General features: G+C 43.7%; 1 protein-coding gene across 1 annotated transcript in view; it reads left to right on the top strand.

Annotated features, from left to right (window-relative positions):
* PPA1 (inorganic pyrophosphatase 1) overlaps positions 1-23,951 on the top strand; it is a 115,460-nt gene that overhangs the window by 33,086 nt on the left and 58,423 nt on the right. The window contains exon 3 of the mRNA XM_073681430.1: positions 20,284-20,337. Within this exon, the coding sequence (XP_073537531.1) occupies positions 20,284-20,337 (54 nt within the window). The remainder of the gene's footprint in view (positions 1-20,283; positions 20,338-23,951) is intronic.

Genomic DNA, 23,951 nt, shown 5'->3' with positions numbered 1-23,951 from the left:
TCTAAAATGCATTAGCCTTATTTTAAATGTTCTTTTGCATACTTCTGACACTGAATTTTATGGTGAGGATCCAGGAGAGGTTTCCTTCTGATGACTCTTCCATGACGGCCATATTTGTGCAGGTGTCTCTGAACAGTAGAACTGTATCACCACTCCAGTGTCTGCTAAATCTTTCTGCAGGTCTTATGCAGTCAAGCGGGGGTTCTGATTTGCCTCTCCAGCAATCCTACGAACAGCTCTTACTGAAATTTTGCTTGGCCGTCCAGACCTTATCTTGACCTCCGCTGTTCCTGTTAACTGCCATTTCTTAATTCCAGAAATTACTAAGGAAAGGGCAACTTGAAAACGCTTTGCTATCTTTTCTTATAGCCTTCTGCTTTGTGGACCTCCAACCTTTTTAGAGTGCTAGGCAGCTGCTTAGCAGAACCCATAGCTTCTGGTTTTTTTGGCACAAGGTTAGCGGAAACTGGGTTTTTATAAAGCTGGGAAATTTGCATCACCTGGCCTTTCCTAACGATGGTGAACTAGGACAACCCTTCTTGATCTAAATCTTTGGCCCTGATAAAATTAAAAAGCTTACTCTCGTGCCGCTGCAGTTCTAGCGGTGTCCGCACTCGCGGTCCTGGAGCTGTCATGCAGTTGTTGTGACCCCGGCACCCAATCAGCATTTGTGTCACTGTTATCACCTTCTGTTGAATTGAACATGGAGGAAGTCTGGGCTCCTGCTGATCTGACTTCCTGTTTGTGTTCAATTTGACAGAAGGCGGGAACAGTGACACAAGTGCTGATTGGGTGCTAGGGTCACGTGTCACATAGAAACTCATAGAAATCCCATGCCCACTGTGCTTGTAAACTCGCCCGTGGTGTGGATTTACAAGCCGCAGCATGTAAATTTCTGTAATGGAGATGCTAGTCTCCGCTGCAGATTTTGACCGATTTTGAAATGTCATTACATGAGGTGGATCAGCATGTACTGAAAGTGTGGCATTAGAACGCAGCGCTTTGGATGCAGTGAAAATATGCTGCGTCCAAAGCTCTGCTGGTTCCTAATTGTGGGGATGTAGCCTTACAAATTTATTGATTTACAAATTAAGATGTTAAAGCCTAGATCAGCGCCTGTGGGGGCGCTACATGACAAAGTGGCTCAAAGAACCCCAAAGAGTGTCCCTGTGTCATGCGGCACCCCCTCCCCAAGGATCTGCTCTAGGCATAACATAATGTATTGCTCCTCACATGAGTTCTTTTTAAACTTGTTTTAATTTTCCATAAATATTGCTGATTGTTATTCACAATATTGCCTTTAATATAAGTTTACTCTATATATGTATAATATATATGGGTTACTTCCTGTACTGTATGTTGACGGATCTCTGCAGGTCTTACTTGCCTTTGTGTGCTTTTCACTGTCTCTTGCTGTGGGGAATGCTTCATCTTTTCTTTAAGCATAAATCCTATGTTTCTAAATGTAACTGTCCATACTGAGAGAAATAACATTTGTACGTCTGGGGAATTTGATGAAATTGAAGTCCTCAAAGGAATGCAGAAATGCTCTCCCTGAAAAGGATCTGTATGGAGTAACTGGATTTCTCTATGCTCAGTAGTAAAGGATATGAGCTGTCTACAAATGAGAGATTGTGACCCGAAGATTCCTTATATCACTACTACCAGTCACCAAAGCAGGGGATCCGGACTATAGCGTGACCCTTTATTTCCTACAAAACGTAAATTCTCTATAAATATTCATTTTAAAGCATAACCGTCACTTTCAATTTTTATTTCATTAATCAATAATACACATGAAAATAAGCAACTCTGTAATTATCTTATCCGAGAAATCTGCTTCCTTCTCTATCAAAATTGATCAGTCATTATCAAAATTCTCAATTCTGAGGTAAAATCTGTATTCAGTGAGGACAGACTTTCCCATTACTAAGATAGGAGATGGCAGCCGCTACTGATAAGATTCTATGGAGGAGGGAAGAGCTAGAGCCTGAGCTCCTCCCATCTAGATGGCTGCTGCTACTGATGAGATTCTATCTCCTATCTCAGTAATGGGGAAAGTCTGTCTTCACTAAATACAGATTTGAAGTCAGAATTGAGAATTTTGTTAATGATCAATTTTTGTAGAGAAAGAAGCAGATCTCTCTGATAAGATATATTACAAAGTTGCTTTATTTTTATGTGCTATTGATTTCTGAAATAAATTAAAACTATGGTAACGCTTTAGGGGTAAAGGATCAGCTTTTTAAAATGATATTTAGATTACTAAGTGACTTGGCCCCTATTGCACTCATATCTGCAGTGTGCATTTTACTTGGACAAAGTTTTCATATGCAAATGAAGGCTCCTCAGTGCACCCTTGGTGTGGCCAAGGGCTCTGTGCACAGTTGTACCCCTATATTTAGCATGCTGCACACCTTCCCTTAGCTTGCTTTACTGAGCTTACTTGCCTAGAGTAGGTGCTACCTGAATTCAAACCTCAGCCCTGCACATCCACAGTGACACCGCAAGATCTGGATGTGCACACACAGCGCGGGGGCGCTCTGAGGTTAACCCAAAGGGAGGCATACGGTATGCTGAATATAGGGGTATAACGGTGCGCTGAGCCCTTGGCCACACCAATTGACCAAGCGGGGTAACCTCATTCCTCTAGTCTAATGCAAACTTTTTCGTGTTCCCTATGCCATTTATCTGGATCAGAGCCATTTCTTTTAGCCCGTGTAATTTCTCCTATGGGGATAGCTGACTTGACGTGCTTGGGATGGCAGGATGTCACATGCAATAACGTGTTACCTGAGGCTGGTTTTCTATATGTAGTGGTGATTATTTCATTAGTCACAGTATTGACCTGACTGACAAAGTAATTAAAATAGGATGTGCATGTTACATATAGAAAGGAGAAATAATTAAACTTTATCAATCTGCTTTGTGTAACAATGTTGGGGACATTTTTTCTTTTCTACCAGGTTCAGTAATGAATTTAATGAAATAAATTACTACAAGAGTTTTTTTTATCTATTCTGAAACAAGATGTAGTGTTGAGTAAGTTCATTGCTAAAGGAGTATGTGTTATTCCAAGGAGAGCTCCTAGTTCATCACAAATTGTCTTCCAGTCTGTTTCAGAGTTCAGATAAATGAGATGCACATGAGGATTTTTTTTTTTTTTTTAATAAAGAACAAGAGTTCATCCTCAAGGCCGGAGTGCCAACTTTCTTCAGCCACACTTATCTTCATGCCTGCTCAGGCTGCTGAGCACCCGAAATGTTGATGCAAGTGTGATGAGGCCCAAAAATCTCACAAATCACTCCAGCTTGGCCAAAAATCAGAACAGAAAATGTTGTCATGAAGACCTTTTCGCCCCCAGATCTTCAGAACGCTGTATTTGACAGGAGTTGAGCACAATCTTTAGACCCATGAGCAAAGCAAGCATATCTTAGAATCAAAGGAAGATATTACAAAAAAATAAATCCCATTTTAAATGCCTTAGAGACCTATAAAGGCTTTTTACGGTAGTTTTTCCCTTTAATCGCAGACTCTTGCTTCTGAACAGGTAATGAATAAAGATTGCGATCTATCACTGACCATAAATCAAATAAGGCATTGGGTGACAGGTTGTTTTTTCCCCGATAACAAACCTGGACTTTGATTTGTCAACTTGTAAAGTCATGAGATGAGCATGAGATTGGGTGTACTGTCATGATCTCTGTAAGAGAAAACCTTCACTTTGTTAATTTCCTGAAGCTTTAGGAAATGCATCTAGTTTTAATATACTTCAGACTTAAATATTGACTTTCTGCGCACCTTGTGGTCCTGAATTACAAAGGACGTTGGAAATTGAAAGTGATGTTGGTGCTGTCGGCCTGCGGCACTCTCTTAACATTAAGGGCTCTCAATCAGCAGAATGTTGTATGATGGAGCTGTGAAGGCTGCAGACCATGAGCAGTCACTGATGGGCTGCAGTGCTCACGTGACATAATGATATCCTGTGAGTGTTGGCATACCCAGTGCCACGATCACTAGAATGTCACCTGTCATGGAGGAAAGTATTGTGTATTTTTGGTTCTTTTAACCCCTTTAAAGTACACATATTTGGTATCGTCGCGTCCGGAACAACCTGTCCTATAAAATTGTCCCACTAGTTAACCCCTTCAGTGAACACGGTAAAAAAAATAAAAAATGAAGCAAGAAACCATGCTTTATCATCATACCGCCAAACAAAAAATGGAATAACACGCGATCAAAAAGACTAACATAAATAAAAATGGTACCGCTGAAAACATCATCTCGTCCCGCAAAAAATAAGCCACCATACAGCTCCATCAGCCGAAAAATAAAAAGGTTATAGCTCTCAGAATAAAGTGATGCAAAAAAATAATTTTTTCTATAAAATGGCTTTTATTGTGTAAAAGCGTCAAAACATAGAAAAACAATATAAATGTGGTACCGCTGTAAACGTACTGACCCGAAGAATAATGCTACCTTATCAATTTTACAACACGCGGAGCAGAATTAAAAAAAAAAAATAAATAAAAATTCCTGAATTGTTGGTTTTTGTTTATTCTGCCTCCCAAAAACCGGAATAGAAAGCGATCAAAAAATGTCACATGCCTGAAAATGGAGCCAATAAAAAACGTCAACTCATCCCACAAAAAAACAAGCCATCACATGACTCTGTCGGCCAAAATATGGAAAAATTATAGCTCTCAAAATATGGCGATGCAAAAACTAGATTTCACAAAATGTGTCTTTTAGTGTGTGACAGCTGTCAATCATAAAAACCCGATCTGATTCTGGTATCTCTGTAGTCGCACCGACCCGAAGAATAAAGTCGTCTAATCACTTATACCGCACTAGGAACGGCGTAAAAAGTAAACGCTAGGGCTGGGGTTGGTGTTAGGGTTGTTGTTTTTTTGTTTGTTTTTTTTTTTTTTTTTCAAAAGTTAAAAAAAAAAATATGGTGACTAGAGTTGAGCGCAAGTGCTCGCTACTTGAGTTTGCATCGGGTGCTCGGGTATGCATTGAGTATCGCGGGTGCTCGAGTGACATGCTCGAGTCTCCGCCCCATATGCTTCGTGGCCAAAAAAAACCTCGCGGTTATTGCCTGCCATGCACGAGCGATCCCCGCATGTTTTTTTTGGGGTGTCTAATAACCGTGAAACATGTGGGCGGGGACTCGAGCACCTGCGATACATGGTGCATACCTGAGTACCCGATGCAAACTCTAGTGAGCACTTGCGCTCAAGACTAATGACAACTTATTCAATATGATGACCTAATGTTATCAAATTCTGTGTCCTACCTCTGGGTTGAAAATGTTCACTATACCCATTGATGAAATCCTTGAGGGGTGTAGTTTCCCAAATGGGGGTCACTTGTGGGGGGTTTCCACTGTTTAGGCACATCAGGGGCTCTCCAGACATGGCGTCCGCTCTCAATTCCAGCCGATTTTGCGTTCAAAAAGTCACACAGTGCTCCTTCCCTTTTGAACTCTGCCGTGTGCCCAAAACACTGTATTTTACCCTCACCCATGACAGCACACCTTGAGAGAGGGATCCGCCCCACCAAGGACAGGAAACCGTCTGAAATAAAAGGGTGGTACCTTTCCCTCGCTTCAGTTGTTTTCCTGTCCTTGATGGGGAACCTGTCTGGAAGAAAGAAGTCTTACCTGGGGCTGTTCCGGTGTGGAAGAGCAGGCACTGGCCTGTGCACCGGGTTCCAGTCTCCAGAAGCGCCGTCCGCAGCTCCCCTTGGGTCCTGCGTGCGAGCAGGCGCACGCGGTGAGGCAGGCTCCGTCCTCCCGTAGACCGGTGCGCCGCCCTCCCCCTGCCGCTTCTGTCGGCCGCGCAGTAACTTCCGGGTATGACACGCCTGACGTCACGGCGCGGGGCTCACTGGGAGAGGCGTGTCAGGGGGCGGCGCCCGATCCAATATGGCGGCACCCTGTGAAACGTTCCAGGCCGTTTTTTTTCGATGGAGCTCCGGCCTGGGAAGGGGGGAGGGCCCATGAACCGGAGGAGGTTCTGGATGGCCCTATTTTAGGAGGGGGGGTTATCCTGGAAGCGTGGTACGCTTCTGAAGCATGGCTGACCAGGATAGCCAAGAGCAGCAGAGGGATGCCTCTCACACCGACAGCCGCTCGAGCAATCGCAGTGGCAGCCGCAGGAGCAAGGTGTCAAGCGCTTCTGGAACATCCAGAAAGGAATCATCTGTTCCGCTACAGCCTCCAAATCCGGTACCCGTTTGTGACTTCCGGGGGTGAGTGATCTTCGTGAATGTCACCTTTTAGTAATGGGAAGTCTCTTCTGTGCTTCCTTTTATAGGAGCCTAAGAAGAATAGCTCCAAGCAGGGCACACATTTTGTGCTTTTATGCCAAACGTCCCTTCCCATAGATTGGCAAAAGCCGCTTTGCCTGAACTGCATTGCTAAAACTATAGCTGAAAATTCCCTGGATTTCGCATCTAATTTGAAATCTATAGTCCACGCAGAGGTTCAGGGGTCCCTAAAAAGGTTGCTTAGATGGAAGAAAAGATCCCATAGAGATGTCTCCTCCAACTCTGATTCCTCCCAGTCCGAGGATCTGTGGCTGAGTGATTCATCATCCCCTTCCTCATCGGATAACGGTAGACCCTGTTTCCCCATTGAGAGTACGGACAGACTGGTTAGAGCAGTCAGATCAACCATGGGTCTGGGGGAGGAGAAAGCTTCCAAATCCCGGGAAGACGTTATGTTTGCGGGCCTTGGGGAAAAAAAGACGCTCCTTTCCGGTAAACATTAAAATTCAGGGCCTCATTGACCGAGAGTGGAAGAGACCAGAAAGATCAGGGGCCTTACCCTCCTTCTCTAAAAGAAGGTACCCCTTCGAAGAGAAGGACTCTCTGAGCCTTGGGATAAGATCCCCAAAGTTGACGGGACTGTAGCCAGGTTGTCCAAAAAATCTTCCCTGCCCTTGGAGGACTCAGGCGTCCTAAAAGATGCCCTTCATAAAAAGGCTGACTCCTTTCTGCGTCATACTTGGGAAGCTGCAGCAGGAGGCCTGAAGCCAGCGGTAGCTGGCTCCTGTGTGGCAAGATCCCTAATGGTGTGGCTCCAACAGTTGGAGGACCAACTTAAGGATAAAAAGGTCTCTAGAGATAGAATCCTTTCAAATCTACCCCTAATGCAGGCTGCATCGGCCTTCCTGGCGGACTCTTCAGACTGTCAGGCTTTCAGCTAGATCAGCGAGTCTATCTAATGCTGCCAGACGGGCCTTGTGGCTCAAAGGTTGCCCAGGCGACCTACAGTCCAAGCATAAATTGTGTTCCCTCCCGTGTGACGGTAGACTCCTGTTTGGTCAGAAGTTGGAAGACCTTTTAGAAAAGGCGGGCGATGGGAACAAAGGGTTCCCAGGATTTTCAGGGGACTCAAAGTTTGGTTTTCGGAAGAGAAAATTTAATCGGGGTCGCCCTCCAGGAGACAGGAGAAGATGGGAGACCAAGTCCAAAAAGGAGTCGGGCTATATGTTTGGAGGACCGTCCTGAAATACAAAAAAGTCCTCCCAATGACGCCAAGCCGGAGGTAGGGGGGAGGCTTTCCCACTTTTTCCCAGCTTGGAAAGCAATTACAGCAAACCCCTGGATTCTGAACATTGTGAGTGGTGGCCTGAAGATACGGTTCAGCCAGATCCCTTGTCAGACCTTTGTGGTTACCCCAAAAGGAAGGTCCAGGAAGAACAAATAACACTGGAAGCAGAAATATTAGGGCTAGTAAGAAAACGGGTCCTTCTCGAAGTGCCGATACAACAAAGAGGGAAGGGATTCTATTCCCCTCTGTTCATGATAAAAAAAAAACAACAACGGGTCCTTAAGGACCATCATCAACCTCAGGAGTCTGAACCAGTTAATAGAAAACCAGACTTTCAAGATGGAGTCAGTGAGCTTGGCAGTGATGCTCTTGCACCACAATTGCTTTATGGCGGTAATAGACCTGAAGGACGCATATTATCATGTCCCAATTCATCCAGCCTACCAGAAGTATCTGAGAGTAGCCCTGTTCATTCAGAAAGAGCTGAGGCATTTTCAGTTTGCTGCCCTACCCTTCGGCCTCTCCATCGCCCCGAGAATATTCACAAAACTAATAGCAGAAGTAACCGCCTTTCTACAAATCAAGAATGTAGTGATCGTGCCCTATTTAGATGACTTCTTAATAGTAGGGAAATCAGAAGTCCACTGCTCCAGTCAACTTCTAGAAGTCACGGCGGTGTTGCATCAGCTAGGGTGGTTGGTAAATTCCCAAAAGTCAAAACTAACCCCCTCAAGGACTCGGATCTTCCTAGGTCTAATCCTGGACTCTCATCTCCAAGCATGCTTCCTCCCAGAAGACAAGAAGCTGTGGATTCCCTTTCATGGTGGACAGACAGGGGAAATCTGACCTCAGGCGTTCAGTGGTCCAGACCAGTAGATGGGGTTATTACGACCGATGCGAGCAGTTCCGGATGGGGGGAGGGGGGTCATCTGGCCGAGCTCTCAATACAGGGTCACTGGACATACCATGAGATGGGGGCATCCTCAAACATAAAAGAGCTTTGGGCAGTAGAGAGATCCCTGATAGGCTTTCTTCCTCACATTCAGGGTCACCACGTCCAGGTCAGGTCCGACAACTGGACATCAGTAGCCTATGTGAATCACCAGGGGGGGGGGGCAAGATCACGCTCTGATGGCTGTGGCAGACAGAATCCTTCATCTGGCAGAACGACACCTCGCATCCCTCAGTGCCCTTCACATAAAGGGGGTGGAAAACGTAAAGGCAGATTTTCTCAGCTGCCATACCCTAAGACAAGGGGAATGGAGCTTAAACCTGGGGGTCTTCCAACAGATTGTCCAGTTATGGGGACAGCCAGACATAGACCTGTTCGCCACAAGAGCGAACAGGAAGGTAGACAGATTCTGTTCCTTAAATCCAGCAGAAAATCCCCATGCCGTGGATGCCCTCCAGATCCCTTGGAAGTTCAGGAGGGCCTATGCCTTTCCCCCGTTAGTAATGATTCCAGCAGTGGTGAGGAAGATTCGGGAGGAAGGCGCAAGGGTAATTCTTATAGCCCCTTTTTGACCCAAGAGGCCTTGGCTCTCCCTGCTTCGACTAATGTCGGTTTCAGATCCCTGGGTTCTACCAGAGAGGCCGGACCTTCTCATTCAGGGACCAGTATTCCACGCCCAAGCCAGAGGTTTCCATCTTGCGGCGTGGAATTTGAGAGTTCACTACTGAGTAACAAGCGGTTTTCACCAGGGTTAGTCTCTAACTTGCTGAGTAGTAGGAAACCAATAACGACTAAGATTTATAACCGAGTCTGGAGTAAATTCCTAGAATTTATAGATGCCCCATTATCAGACAAGCCTCCAATCAGGGGAATCCTGGAGTTTCTGCAAAAGGGACATGACCTAGGTCTAGCCGCGGGGACTCTTAAAGTTCTGGTGTCTGCGTTGGGGGCGCTCTATATTTGTAACTTGGCTGGGAACAGGTGGGTCTCAAGGTTCATCAAGTCCTGTGCCAGAGCCAGACCGGTTTGGTCCCTAAGAGTTCCTTCCTGGGACCTGAATTTGGTCTTGAACGCACTTACCAGTGACCGGTTCGAACCCCTACAGGATGTCTCTCCAAAGATCCTCACCCTTAGACCATCCTCTTGGTGGCCTTAACGTCTGCTCATAGGGTGGGTGACCTGCAGGCCCTTTCGGTTAATCCTCCCTACACACAAATTTATGATGATGGGGTCACCTTGCGTTCAGATCCAGCATACCTTCCCAAAGTGGTATCTAGATTTCACTGTAACCAGGAGATTGTACTACCCTCGTTTTGCAGCAATCCTAAAAACCCAGGAGAAGTTAGATTCCATAACCTAGATGTTAGAAGATCCCTACTACAGTACATTAACATGACTAGTGTATGGAGGAAGGACCATTCCTTGTTCCTGGCCTTTCAGGGGAATAGGAAGGGTCACGGGGTGTCCAAGGGTACCATTTCTAGGTGGCTTTGGGAGGCCATTTGTTTAGCATATACGTCCACAGGAGTTCCGGCCCCGGACAATGTCAGGGCTCATTCCACCAGAGCAGTCGCAACCTCCTGGGCGGAAAGGGCAGACGTCTCAATCGATCCGATATGTAGAGCTGCTACTTGGTCTACACCATCCACCTTCTTTAAACACTATCGGTTGGATCTGTCCTCCTCGGACCTCACCTTTGGGAGAAGGGTACTTCAGGCGGTGGTCCCTCCCTAGGGTGCTCATAATTCTCCAAAATTCTCTCAAGGTGTGCTGTCATGGGTGAGGGGAAAACACCAAGGTTACTATATATATTTTGTAGGTGTTGGTTATATGCCTAACCTCTTTGGGAGGTCCTCTCAATGCTCTGTAAACAACTGAAGTGAGGGAGAGGTACCGCCCTTTTATTTCAGACTGTTTCCTGTCCTTGGTGGGGCGGATCCCTCTCTCAAGGTGTGCTGTCATGGGTTCAGGAAAAACCGGATACCGGTAAGTAACCTTGGTGTTTTCCCCACATATGGGGTATTGGCGTACTCAGGAGAAATTGCACAAAAGTTTTTGGGATCCATTTTCTCCTCTTATGACGCGCCCCCTGGGCCAGTGCTGTTTGGGGGATACCCGGAGCCGGATCAGATGGGGGTTGTAGTCTCCGAGTGGCGGTGACCCGGTCCGTGCCCAGGGTGTCAAGCTCAGTGTGTGGCAGTCCTACAGATGTTGCTGGATGTTCTTTAGTGTCGACTACGCCACCCGTTGATTTGCGGTCAATACGGCCGCCGCTGCAGCAGGGTCCGCTGAGGCTGATGGTGTGTGTGCAGCTTCTGGTAGTATAACCCCCAACGGGAGGGGTATAGCCTCAGGGGGTCAGTTGTGGAGGATGGTGGTTGTGAAGGTGCAGGATGAATCAGCAAGAAGACTCAGAGTCGGGCTGTGCAGTTCAGGGGTTTTTACTTACGGGTGTTCTTATGGTCACTCTGGCCTGAAGCGACCACCCGAGCCGTGCTGCGTCCACCAGGTCCTGGACTCGGCTAACCCCCAGGCAGTTCTGGAGCGTGGTCCTGAGCTCCTGTCTGACTTTCCCTCTCTTCTGGCCGTTCTCACCAGGGATCCACCTATGTCCGGCTCCCTCGGGTCTCTTGGTGGGTACACCTCCTCTGGGTTCCCTGACCCTATACTTGGTCTGCCTTCCTGGTGGATTTGGTGAGGGTCGTGGCAGATCCTGCCCACGACCTCCGGTCTCTGGCTAAGGTGTGCTTTTCTCTCTGCCAGCTTGGGATCCGGTACCCTGGGTGCCAACCCTTCACCCTGTTGCTTGTATTCTGGGGTCTTGGGGTTCCTTCTCCTTCTCTCTGGGTCCTTCTGACTCCTCTCTCTCTCTTGGCCTTGGAGCTGGGCCCAGCCGGAACCACAAGTCCCTGTCAGCCCTCCTGGCTGAGCTTCTCTGCTCTGCTCCTCAGGTTACACTCTGACAGACTGACCCTGATCTAAGATGGTTCCCACCTTATATACTCCCTCTGTGTGAGCTCAGGTGACCAGCACCCAATGAGCTCCTAGCATTACCCAGACTGCTCCCCCTATCTGCCCCTACACTACTGGGATGTTCCACCCCCCTCCCACTCCAGCCAGGGACAGACACTATCGTACCTGCACATAAACTGGTGGGAGTACCGTCGATCTGTCCCCCGGAAATGGGATGTATGTAGTGTATGCAGCCTACTAGCTCAGTTCCACACTCCATCCTTACCCGGGAGTGGAATACCACACCTCTGGCTTGAGGTGCAATACCCCTGTAGCAGCCGAATCCTCAGGGTGCTACACTTACCCTTGAGAAAATAAGAAAAAAATTGGGCTAAACATCATTTTTGTGGAAAGTTTGATATATTTTTTTTTTTTATTTTTTTTAAATTTTCACAGCTCCATGTTATAAACTTCTGTAAAGGACTTGGGGGTTCAAGGTGCTCACCACACATCTAGATAAGTTCCCTGAGGGGTCTAGTTTCAAAAATGGTGTCACTTGTGGGGGGTTTCCACTGTTTAGGTACATCAGGGGCACATCCGCTAATTATTCAAGCAAATTTTACTATCAAAAACTCAAATGGCGCTCCTTCCCTTCCGAACCCTGCCGTGCGCCCAAACAGTGGTTTTCCCCCACATATGGGGTATCTGCGTGCCCAGGGGAAATTGCACAACAAATTTTGGGGTCCATTTTTTTCCTGCTACCCCTGCGAAAATAAAAAACTTGGGTCTAAAGTAACATTTTTGTGAAAAAGTTAAATGTTAATTTTTTTTTTTCTTCCACGTTCCAAAAATTCCTGTGACGCACCTGAAGGGTTAATAAAGTTCTTGAGGGGGGCAGTTTTTAGAATGGTGTCACTTTTGGGTATTTTCTGTCATAAAGACCCCTCAAAGTGACTTCAAATATGATGTGGTCCTTTAAAAGAAAAAAGAAAAAAATGGTTTTGTAAATTTTGTTGGCAAAATGAGAAATTGCTGGTCAACTTTTAACCCTTATAGCACCCTAATAATAATAATAAAAAAAATGTTGGTTCCAAAATTGTGCTGATGTAAAGTAGACATGTGGGAAATGTTTATTAACTATTTTGTGTGACATATCTCTCTGATTTAAGGGGATAAAAATTCAAATTTTGAAAATTGCAAAATTTTCGCCAAGTTTCCGTTTTTCTTTCACAAATAAACCCAAGTGATATCGAAGAAATTTTACCACAATCATGACGTACAATATGTCACGAAAAAAACAATCTCAGAATCAGGGGGATCCATTGAAGTGTTCCAGAGTAATTACCTCATAAAGTGACAGTGGTCAGAATTGTAAAAATTGGCCTGGTCATTAACGTGCAAACAACCTTGGGTTGTAAAGGGGTTAAAAAAAGACTTCAGACAGTTGTTGACCCAAATGCTAGTGCAGTATCCTCTAGTCTGGTCCAATTTAAGGACCGGACATGTAAAAAGCAGGCAGTTCTTGAACCCGTCTGCTATACAGATGGGCACATGGAGCCAGTCATTCAGTTTGCAGATGTGACTTCCAATAAATTCTACGGTTGTGTGGTGTGTTTTTGTCTATGCTGTAATCCAGGTTATTGGGAGAAGTAGGTATAGATATTTCATTTACTGCACTGAATACTCCAGTATGTGATGTGTCATGGTGGATTACTGATCCTTTAGATCAGATAATGTTCTGTTCTTATCACAGGCCACCACTAACATGAGGCCCTCACATATTATATCCATGTTCTACCCTTCGTTATCTTATCATTGCCTTTTGTAATGTAAAATCAGCAATGTCAGAATCTAGTAATGGAGACTCTCCTAACCTTTTCTAATCAGTCAATGTCACATTGTTCTCAGTAGATTCCAATCAGAAATGTGTTACAGACAGTATTACTGCCAAGAGGAAACTCCTGACCTTGAGCAACAAACCAGTAAAGGGCAACATTGTCCCTGTTGATGTGCCACTAATAATTGTCATTCAGCATTGTTAGATGGCAATAGATTTCCTCCAGTGATTATAAATTCTAGATTACGCTGGGTTTTGTTGATTATTTCAACAGTCATTCTGTGCAGAGTCCCATTAACCATACAAAACGTTTCCAAAGTCCAGCCACTTGGTGCATCAGGGCACGGCCAATTATTTTAATACACCTTCCCACCTGCTTGTTTTCCCCTCTATTTAAATGATTGGCCCCACGTTTTGGCGGTACCTAGTTTGAACAGTCCTTCTGTGCTCAGAGTCCCTATAAAGGACACTTAACAGGTTTATGAGATGTGGTCTGTGCTAAGAACGCCTTTACCGTCTCGCAAGTGTCTGCTGACATGGGGATAGTCTGCAGGTGAATGGTGTTCTGACATCGTGCGGTGCTAATACTGAGAGCCTCGCTGCCAGGAGGAAATTAACAATAAGAGGAAAACTATACTAGAATCACGTGCACCACTTCTGCATTTATCGGCCACTCCTGACTTTAGCTTGCATATACTGAACGTGTGAACTTGGTTGAATTGTCCTGTGGACAGCTTCTCCCATCTGAGATGTGGATCTCTGCGGCTCCTCCTGAGTGACCATGGGCCTCCTGGCTGCATCTCTTAATTAGTGCTCTCCTTGCTTGGGATTTCAGTTTAGGTGGAAGTCCATGCCTTGGTACGTTTGCAGTTGTGCCATACTCCCATTTTTAGATGATGGATTGAACAGTGCACTGTGAGATGTACAGAGTTTGGGAGATTATATTATATATAATTTTTACAACCTAACCTTGCTTTACTCTTCTCCACAACTTTATCCCTGACCTGTCTTGTGTGTTCCTTGGTTTTCATGATGCTGGTTGATCCCTAATGTTCTCAATCAAAATTTTGAGGCTTTCACAGACCAGCTGTAGATATACTGAAAATAAATTACACACAGGTGAACTCAATTTACTATTTACGTCACTTCTGGACGCAATTGGTCACTCAGGATTTTAGGGGTATCAGACTACAAGAGCCTAAATACAAATGCACATCACAATTTTCAGATTTACATTAGCAAACCAATGTTTTTAAAATTTCCTGTACACTTAAATACCTGATACTTTGTTGGGATACCACTTAAATTCCCAATAAAAAAACATTAAGTTTTGTAGTTGTAACATGAAAAGTTCATGGGGTTTGAATACTTTAAGGCACTGTATGTAAAGCAGTTGCGAAAGATTAGTAAAACTAAGTTCTTTCAGAAAGCTGTCTGAGAGTTGTCTGGGGCTGGAGCTTAGCTCCTCAAATGGTGGGGTGTTTTTTTTTTTTTGTTTTTTTTTAAACCCATAACTGATCTGAAAAATGTTTTGAAGCACCAATTCGGCTTTTATTTTTTTCACTGAGTGGTATCCCTAATGTCCCTAGTAGTGTTGAGCGAGTATGTTCTATTAACCCTTTCACCGAGTATGCTCGGGCCGAGCTCCGAGTATTTACAGCTGGTCGGTGATAAGGTTAAATCGCTCCCGTGTGCATGACTTCCAACTGTTTTGACAGCTTTATTACATGTGAGGAATGTCTATTTCTTACACTTTCCTCACATGTAATAAAATACTGATCAAATACTGATAGTGGGGCCGTGGCCTAAGAGGGCATCACACAGGAAAATGACTGCCATCATGTTTCATTGTATGTTCTTGTCTGATGTAATAGATACAAGACATGGCAATACTCGTAAAACATTTATTTTAGTACATTCTGGGGCATTTTTTTCTTTCTCTTCATTGCTTTTCTTCCTCCTGATGTCTTAATTATTCCACTGTCTCTCAGTTGTCAATTTATTAACAAAGTTGTGCCACAACACACTTTGACATTGTCCAGTTGCAGCTGACATTGTAAGATTGTCACACCCAATTTATTATTTTACTTACCTTTAATTCCACAGCGCTTTACAGACCTTATGGACACTGTCCCCATCGGGGCTCACAATCTAAATTCCTTATCACTATGTCTTTTGGAGTGTGGGAGGAACCCGGAGGAAGCCCGTGCAAACATGGGGAGAACTTACAAACTCCTTGCAGATGTTGTCCTTGGTGGGATTTGAACCCAGGACCCCAGCTGCAGTGCTAACCACTGTGCTGCCCATTGACAAGACAAATGATGATTTTTGCCGCATTAAATAGAAAATAATAACACAGGGTCTTCTAATATTTTGCTGTGAAAGATGGGTTAGGGCTTATTTTCTGGCGAGGGTGCTGGGGCCTCTGGGGCCGAGGTCTGTGCCGGGTGTGCACGGCCATCTAGATCTGTGATCTACAGGAAAATGGACGCCGGAGCTCCCGGTCTACGCATGCGCCGGCTCGGGTGGTCATTTTCCTGTAGATCACAGCTCTAGGAAGATGGCTACTCTGCTTCTCCGCTCATAGCCTGACACCGGCCCCAGTACCAGTACCGGCCAGCACAAGTCCCGGCCCCAGCCGCTCTGCCTCACCTCTTCTGCTGCCGCTACCACCATCGCGTTCCTGAAGGAGGGAGGGCCCTGCGATCCCGCTTCACCGCCACCAACACCGCAGGTAACGTTCGGACCATAAGACGCACTCCTTCCCCCATTTTCCTCCCAAATTTGAGGGATAAATTTCTTGAGATCCATTTATTTTTATTCCCATGCCCCCCCCCCCCCCCCCCCCCATGTACAACAATCTACTCTTTACACCGGCTGACGAAGGATGCGGTTAGAACGATCACAAATGGATCATTCTGTCCCATACATATCATGTTATCCGCAGCACATCTCCTGTTTACACTGGGCGATGTGCTAACGAGAATAATGAACACAGTTGCTAGAGTCAGATGTACCTAATTCATTAAAAGGTGCACACTACTTTAATAAATTAGAAATCTTCCAAGTGCTGTGTGCCTCTGGCAGAAATGCACATACATACACCTGTATATCCATACCAGCCTGTCTCCGCTTCAGCTCCTCTAGTTAATACCTTTGGTAACATCCTAGTCACATGACCATGATTTTACCAAAGAGCCTCAAGCAGTCTTAACCTCGGGATAGAAATGCTGGCGGCCCCTAAGAGTCGGAGCCCTGAGAAATTGCCCGGAGTGCTCCCCCCTAACCCCAGCCCTGTATACCAGTGTCTCCTGTTTCTTTCCCCTGACTCCTGCAGTTAAGAGACTTTTGGTGACATTATGGTCCCATTACTGAAGTCACCAAAGGTCCTTGCAGTTTTAACCTTGGAATAGAAATGCTGGGGGCCCTTAAGAGTAGGGGCACTGGGCAGTTTCCCAGTTTGACTCCCCATTAATGCCAGGCCTGACTGTAACTAGGGCTTATTTTTGGTGTATGGTTTATATTTAAAGCATACTCCATATATCCTGTAAAATCATACTAGGGCTTATTTTCAGGGTAGGTGTTTGCAGGGAAACATGGTAGTTGATGATTTATTCATATTTCCAGGAGATAGAACAGATGTATGATGCGCACTTATGAGGAAGAATGCTGCAGAATTGTTATATGGTACGGAATACTAATACCATTCTTGCTGTAATATACTCAGCGCTGTCAGGTCCTCTACTAGTGCCGTTTCAGTGCTCAGTGAAACTTTTTTTTTTGTGTGTGTTTTAAAGGGGTTGTCCACTACTTGGACAACCCCTCATTGAACTAAATGTTTGGCCCCAATTTAAAATAATAAAGCTTATACTCCCCTCTCATGCTGGCGCCGTTCCAGCGGTTTGGCACTTGCGGTTGTATGACTCGTGGTGCCCAATCAGCGCTGGCGTCGCTGTCCTCACCCTCAGACAAATCGAACATGAAGCGTAAGTTCGGGCTGCAGCTGATCCCTGACTTCCTCTTCATGTTCAATTCGACAGGAGGCGAGAACATTGACGCCAGCCCTGATTGGGCACCGGTGTCACAACAACAGCACGGGATCCCTGGGGATAGTGAGTGCCGACACAGTGGGAACGGCGCCAGCAAGGGAGGTGAGTATAGACTTTTTTTTTATTTTATTGGGGCCAAGCGTGGGGGGGGGTGACCAGGAGTTGTCAAAGTAGTTGACAACTTCTTTAAGGTTGACGAGCAATATTCAAATTCAATTGCTGAGTAGCGCTGCCAGTATTACTCCATTCACTGACTGCAGTGGTCATATTTCAGTCACTGGATAACCCATTTGAGATGGTCCAATATACAACTTTATACTGAACCTTTTTAAGTAGCAATGTCATTTCTCATATGAATAACTATATCCTGCAGCCCTCCTTTTGCGTAATCCTAGACGGAATTCAAGAAGTTAAATATAATTGACTTCATGCTTTTTTTCTTTTTTCAGCATTTTAGATTTAAATCCCTTTCAAGGTCTTGCTGCAATTTCTGCCAGACAGTGATGGGATTTCATAGATGTGTTCACCTGCAAATCGCCCTGGGTAGCCAGCAATGCGATGGGTTTATTCAAACTAGATAAGAACGCATCTGCTGCCGTTTCTAAGCTCTGAGCTGTACAAATTAAGGGATTTATTGACTTCATACAGTTCTTATTTTCCCTTTTAGTAAGTGTGGAATCACACTGATACATATTATTTAAGGAGAAAAAGCATAATAGAGTTGTTGTCTGCGGATGGTTCCTTGTAAAAGACTAATCGAGTACCTTGGACAGCAGTTAGAAAAAGACTTAAAACAGGATGCAGAAGGGCAAAGACCACCCAGCTGCTGATGTCTGGCAGAGCTCCAGCACAGGAAAGATTGCTTTGCTTTTGTACTTCATGTTCTTTAACACCTTCATTGTGTTTGTGTGGCCGTTGTCTCCTCATCTCGCCCTTGCTACCATGATCTGTATCATGGTACATGTGCTCAACAATATCTTAGCCCATGTTCCCACATAGTGTAAATGATAAGGATTTGTTTTCAGGGTTTTTTTCTATAGTCCAGACTCTTCTAAGCTTTTCTTTATTTAACAGAGCGCGATAATAATGCCACGGTCACACTATCTGTATTTTGTCAGTGTTCGGTCAGTAATTTTTCTCAATAGTGGGAGCCAAGACCAGGTGAGGAACAATCAGAGAAAAGGTATAATAGAAACAAGTCACCAATTCTGCATTTATCACCCACTCTTGGATTTTGGCTCCCACTCCTGAGAAAAAATACTGACCGAATAATGATAGTGGGGCCGTGGCCTAAGAAGGGGACGCATGTTAGCTGTTGACCCTATATCTGAGTTTAAGCCTGCTCAGAACGCTTAACCCCACCCTGACAAACAAACTTTTGTGCTGCTATTTTATGTATAAGCCTGACGTAGTAATCCCCTGCTTCCCTTACTGCTCCTATGTGTGCAGAATAAGTGAAGGAGCTGGTTCTTCTGAATAATGCCTTAGATAAAGAAGTCTAAGGCATTAGAACTCCAAAATTGTTAAAACTTAAAACCACAGTTATTCTTTCAATTTATAAATCAATGAGACACTTTAATATATTTTGTCAGAGAAAGTGTCTGCTTTATCCTCCTGACTTGATGTTTAAATTCTCAATTCACATGTAAAATCTGTATTCAGTGAAGACAGATTACGTTACAGAAATAGGAGATGGCAGCTGGTTCTCAAAGTTCGATTGAGACCTGTACATGTCGTCTCAGAAGACCTTGCAGCAGAAGGCCTGTTTGTCTCTAGCAAAAATATCAAACAGGCCTTCTGCTGCAAGGTCTTCTGAGACGATATGTACAGGTCTCAATCGAACTTTGAGAACCAGCTGCCATCTCCTATTTCTGTAACGTAATCTGTCTTCACTGAATACAGATTTTACATGTGAATTGAGAATTATCAGTCCAGGAGGGGGAAGAAGTGCATTTCACGAATGATAAGATATTACAAAGTTTTTATTTTTCTGTGTACTATTGATTTTATGGAAAAAAAAAAAAAATACGACTCTTTAAACAAAAGTGCTCGCTAACCATAATGGTGTCAGCATTGTATTGATGCTTAAACTCAGCAGGAACAGTTTGTAGTGTTTTGTTCTGAATATACAAGACATGGGCTAATAAGTTTCAGGCTCTTGATTCCATGTTTCTGCACTTCTGGAAGATTTCTTTAAGAAATGTTTTGGAACATGATGACAGGAGAAAGCAATTATCTTGCTGGTTTGATGTGCTGCACAGTAGTGTGATCAGATGTGAGGACTTTCTTCAGACCTTCTGACAAATCTGATTCTCTGTTAGGGCCAAATGCAGTAAAAAAAAAAAAAAAAAAAATTCTGCTGTACAACATATACTGTTTTTTTTTGTTTGTTTTTTTATAAAGTGAACCTGTGTTATACTAAATCACTAACATTTTAAAGCTTTGCAATGGCTTTCTGATTGCAGGTATATAAGTACTATACGCTAATTGCCTTTTGAGTCCTCTCAAAAAGGCTGTTCAGGTGAATAAAACATCCCATCCCGCGCTCTTCATGGCGTTGCTTGCATCATACAGGCCGGGATGTCATTCCACTTCAGCTTTTGCGCCATTTCACACATGCACAGTATGGCAGTACATGCGCCAGGTGATGCCAAGGCCGGACTAGATGAATAAATGACGTCTGTCAACCTAGGAGTATGTGGGACGTCATGACTCTTCGCCCAGGTGACCCTTTCAGTGGTAATTGGCAGGTAGCGTGTGAACTTTAGCATTATGGAGAAATGTTAGTTTTTCAAAGTGCCCAATTTATGTTTAACTTTTTTTCAAAATGTATGGCATGTATTGGCCTGTATAAGATGATATGGATATGTTTACACAATGATGATCTGTGATTGTACCATGTCTCCTTATTATTGTTTTTTTCTTAAAATAGGGAATATTCAATATGGTCGTAGAAGTACCACGATGGACTAATGCAAAGATGGAGGTTAGTATATTGTATATGGAAAAACTACAGTCTGCATTCCACCCCCTTACAAAGGCTTCCATTATATACTGATACTGTGTAGGCTGCATTTTACATGAATTGTCCGTTACTATTTGAACAAAATAAGATGATCGTCACATTTTCAGTTTTATGACCACCCACTTCGTCTCCTTATTTTGCCTCTAAATGTACGGTATTTTCATTCATTTGAGTTGTCTCCTTGATTAACCCTGTCATATCTGGCTCTTGCTGACATTTGTTTTTCCAAAGATTTCAAATACCCAGATACTAACATTACAATTTGGCTGTGTTAGTGGAGGAATTCGGGTCACTTTCATGCCACTACACCCTGATTATCCAGTCTAAATCAGGCCATATACTTTATTTGACCAAACCAACCAAGGCAATCAGCCAACATAAGATTAAACCTAGAGATTCCTTCAGATGTCTGTTTGTTTTGGTTTTTGTTTTGTTTTTGTTTTTTTTTTGTCAGTTTGAGTGTCCTCAGTGTTTACTGCAAAAAACTCACCTTTAGTATTAAATTAGCGTGCATCTGTACCCTATGCATCAGCACACTAATGACTACATGAACTCCACTGTTGCTGTAAACACTTTTTTTTTTTTTTTGTCAAAGTGCGAAAGCATTCCCACCACATCAAGGTGACCTAGATATTGTGGGTCCCTATCACTAATGTCTCATCTCTACATGTGCCAAACCTGCCTCATCAGAACTGGAAAAATGAAGAAAAGGTGTAGCTTGCAATTAAAACCTTGTGTGGAAAGATGGGCTGATAAGTCTGAGTAGTGATGAGGGAGCGTGTTCTGTTAACCCTTTCGGCGAGCATGCTCTGGTGCTCGTGAAGTATTTGCGGCGTGCTCGAATGTTATGTTAGTCACGCCGTGTGCATGATTTGCGACTGTTTGACAGCTTTAATACATGTGTGAAATGCCTAACAAACAAGCATTCCTCACATGTATTAAAGCTATCAAATAGTTGGAAATCATGCACACGGAGTGACTCAAACATGACACCCGAGCATGCTCGTAAATCTCGAGTAATTGGCATGCTCGCTCCTCACTATCTGCCCATATTTCACAGACAAGGTTTTAATTAGATCGACTGCTTTTTTTTTTCCTATGCCTGTCTCCACAGGTAGAGGTGAGACACTAGGGATGGAGACCATTCATATAAAAGGTTCACCTTGATGTGGTTGGATGGCTTTTGCACTAAACTGTTTGATCAAAAAGTCCCTTACATTTTAAAGGTTAGTGAAAAAAAATAAAAATATGTATTCATAGTGTGTGTTTAATAGACACACACGCTCTATCACTCATATGCATATATAATGTCTATGTATAGTTTCATTATTGTTTGGTCAATGTCCGTTTTGCCATCAGTGACTTTTTACTTATGAAAAAAATTGATAAATTGCAAAACTTCTCCTATCCATTACAATGTCAATTACAGAATCGTATAATTCTATGTGTAATATTGATCTGTGACTCCGGTCCAAAATGGACATTCATACATGAATTTTGTGCAGGCACACTGTCAGCAAAAAACAGCAAACACATGGGCAGATGTGTAGCACCATAAAAAAATGAAAGGCTCATCCGTGAAAAAAGGACGTCTGAATGAGGCCTAATGTATATAACTATATACAATTAAATATGACGTAATTATTCCAGTTTTGAGATTTGCATGCAATCTATTCTCTTTGGCCGACCAAGGGCATTAACCCTTTCACGGTTTTTGACATCTATTTCCACTAAAGGTCGTGGGCTCGTGGATCTCCGCACGCAGCCCAGTTAAATCCCTCTGTCAGTTTCTGACAGCGGGATTTAACACACTAGTCGGAAGCACACCATTAATCCCGCCCCTGTCACATGGGGCACCGATGGGTTGTCATGACAGCCAAGGATCTGCTTAAAACCTCCTATGAAGCATAGGTAATTGTGATTTCTGCTATGCATAGTAGTGCATCAGCACCTAGCACAACACCTTTTGCCTCATTCAAAATAAAACCATAAAAAATAAACACTTGGTGTTACTGCTTTTGATTTTTCCTTACAAATTTTGGGGAATTTTTTTTTTTTTACCACTTAAATAAAAATAAACTATACATGTTTTGGTATCAGCGTACTCATACTAACCTGGAGAATCATATTGCCAGGTCAGTTTTACCATATAGTGAACATGGTAAATAAAAACCCTAAAAAACAATTGTGAAATTGCACTTTCTTTGCAAATGTTTTTTTTTTTTTTTCTTGCGAATGTAGCACATGATCAAATGGATGGTGTCATTCAAAAGGAGAAAACAAATCTGGAAAATCCTAAGGTCATGAAGGGGTTAAAGATGTTTTGTAGTCATTATAAATGTGTAAAATCGCAAAGTTCTTTTAAAACCAAGCAACTTTGCAATTTACGACTTTTTAATTCTATATTTTACTGCTCCTTGTCTAGCTTTCCTGACCACCTCTGCAGTCTGAGGTGGCCCATTTCTTAGGGAAGGAAAATGGCATTCACATTTCTCGTAGCACTGGAGAGGGCACAACTCAGACCATGCCACTGTTCCAAGCTGTTGCTCTTCAGTTGCGCCCCGCCAGCAAACCTGAAGCCCAGGGGCAGGGGAACGGTGTGTTCCTGAAGAAAGAAGATGAGCATAACTTTTTAAATTCCTGGCAGATGCCTCAAAAATTGCTTTTTACTTTCTCCAGCTTGTACATTTTCATCTAATGCAATTCTGCCAAAAAAACAAAAATCTTCGCATACCAATATGAGCCTTAACCTACGGAATCTACAGTAACCTTTTATTATACTGAGATTTATATGAATCTTTAAAGATGGTGATGCAACAGACTGCTGGAATGTGTTTGAGGCAATAATTCTCAGTCTTCAGTGTGTTCAAAGTTTAAGAATGTCCTTTTAACCATATTAAAACCACTTACTGGTGATCTGCATAACATTAATAGGTGCCATTATCACAAGCTAAAGGGTGGTATACGTTGGGCGGCAAGTGAAGAAAGATGTGAGTACATACTGAACATCACCACTTGCTGCATAGCTACAGACCAGTCAGTTTCCATGTTCAACACCTAAAGTGCCCTCAATGTGCATGTCTACATGAGGACTTTGCCAGGAGGCAAAGAAGGTGACCTGGTCTAATGAATCACGCTTCATATTACGTAGAAGGAACAGATTGGCCCTTCTGTGCACAGCTTACCTGGAGAAGACATGGCACCAGGATTTGAAAAAAGCAAGCCGGCTGAGGCAGTTTGATACTTTGGGCAATGTTTTGGTGGTAGACCTTGAGTCCTAGCATTCATCTACACTGTGTGCAGAATTATTAGGCAAATGAGTATTTTGATCACATACTTTTATTCATGTTGTCCTACTCCAAGCTGCATAGGCTTGAAAGCCAACTACCAATTAAGTAAATCTGGTGATGTGCATCTCTGTAATGAGGAGGGGTGTTGACTAATGACATCAACACCCTATATAAGGTGTGCTTAATTATTTCCTTTCTTTTGGCAAAATGGGTCAGAAGAGAGATTTGACAGGCTCTGAAAAGTCCAAAATTGTGAGATGTCTTGCAGAGGGATGCAGCAGTCTT

The sequence above is a fragment of the Phyllobates terribilis genome, unplaced genomic scaffold (assembly GCF_046119375.1).
Source record: "Phyllobates terribilis strain yellow unplaced genomic scaffold, ASM4611937v1 Scaffold_5__5_contigs__length_657084704, whole genome shotgun sequence".
Taxonomy (NCBI): Eukaryota; Metazoa; Chordata; class Amphibia; order Anura; family Dendrobatidae; genus Phyllobates; species Phyllobates terribilis.
The sequence above is the reverse complement of the archived record's forward strand: the minus strand, read 5'-3'. Positions and strand labels throughout refer to the sequence as shown.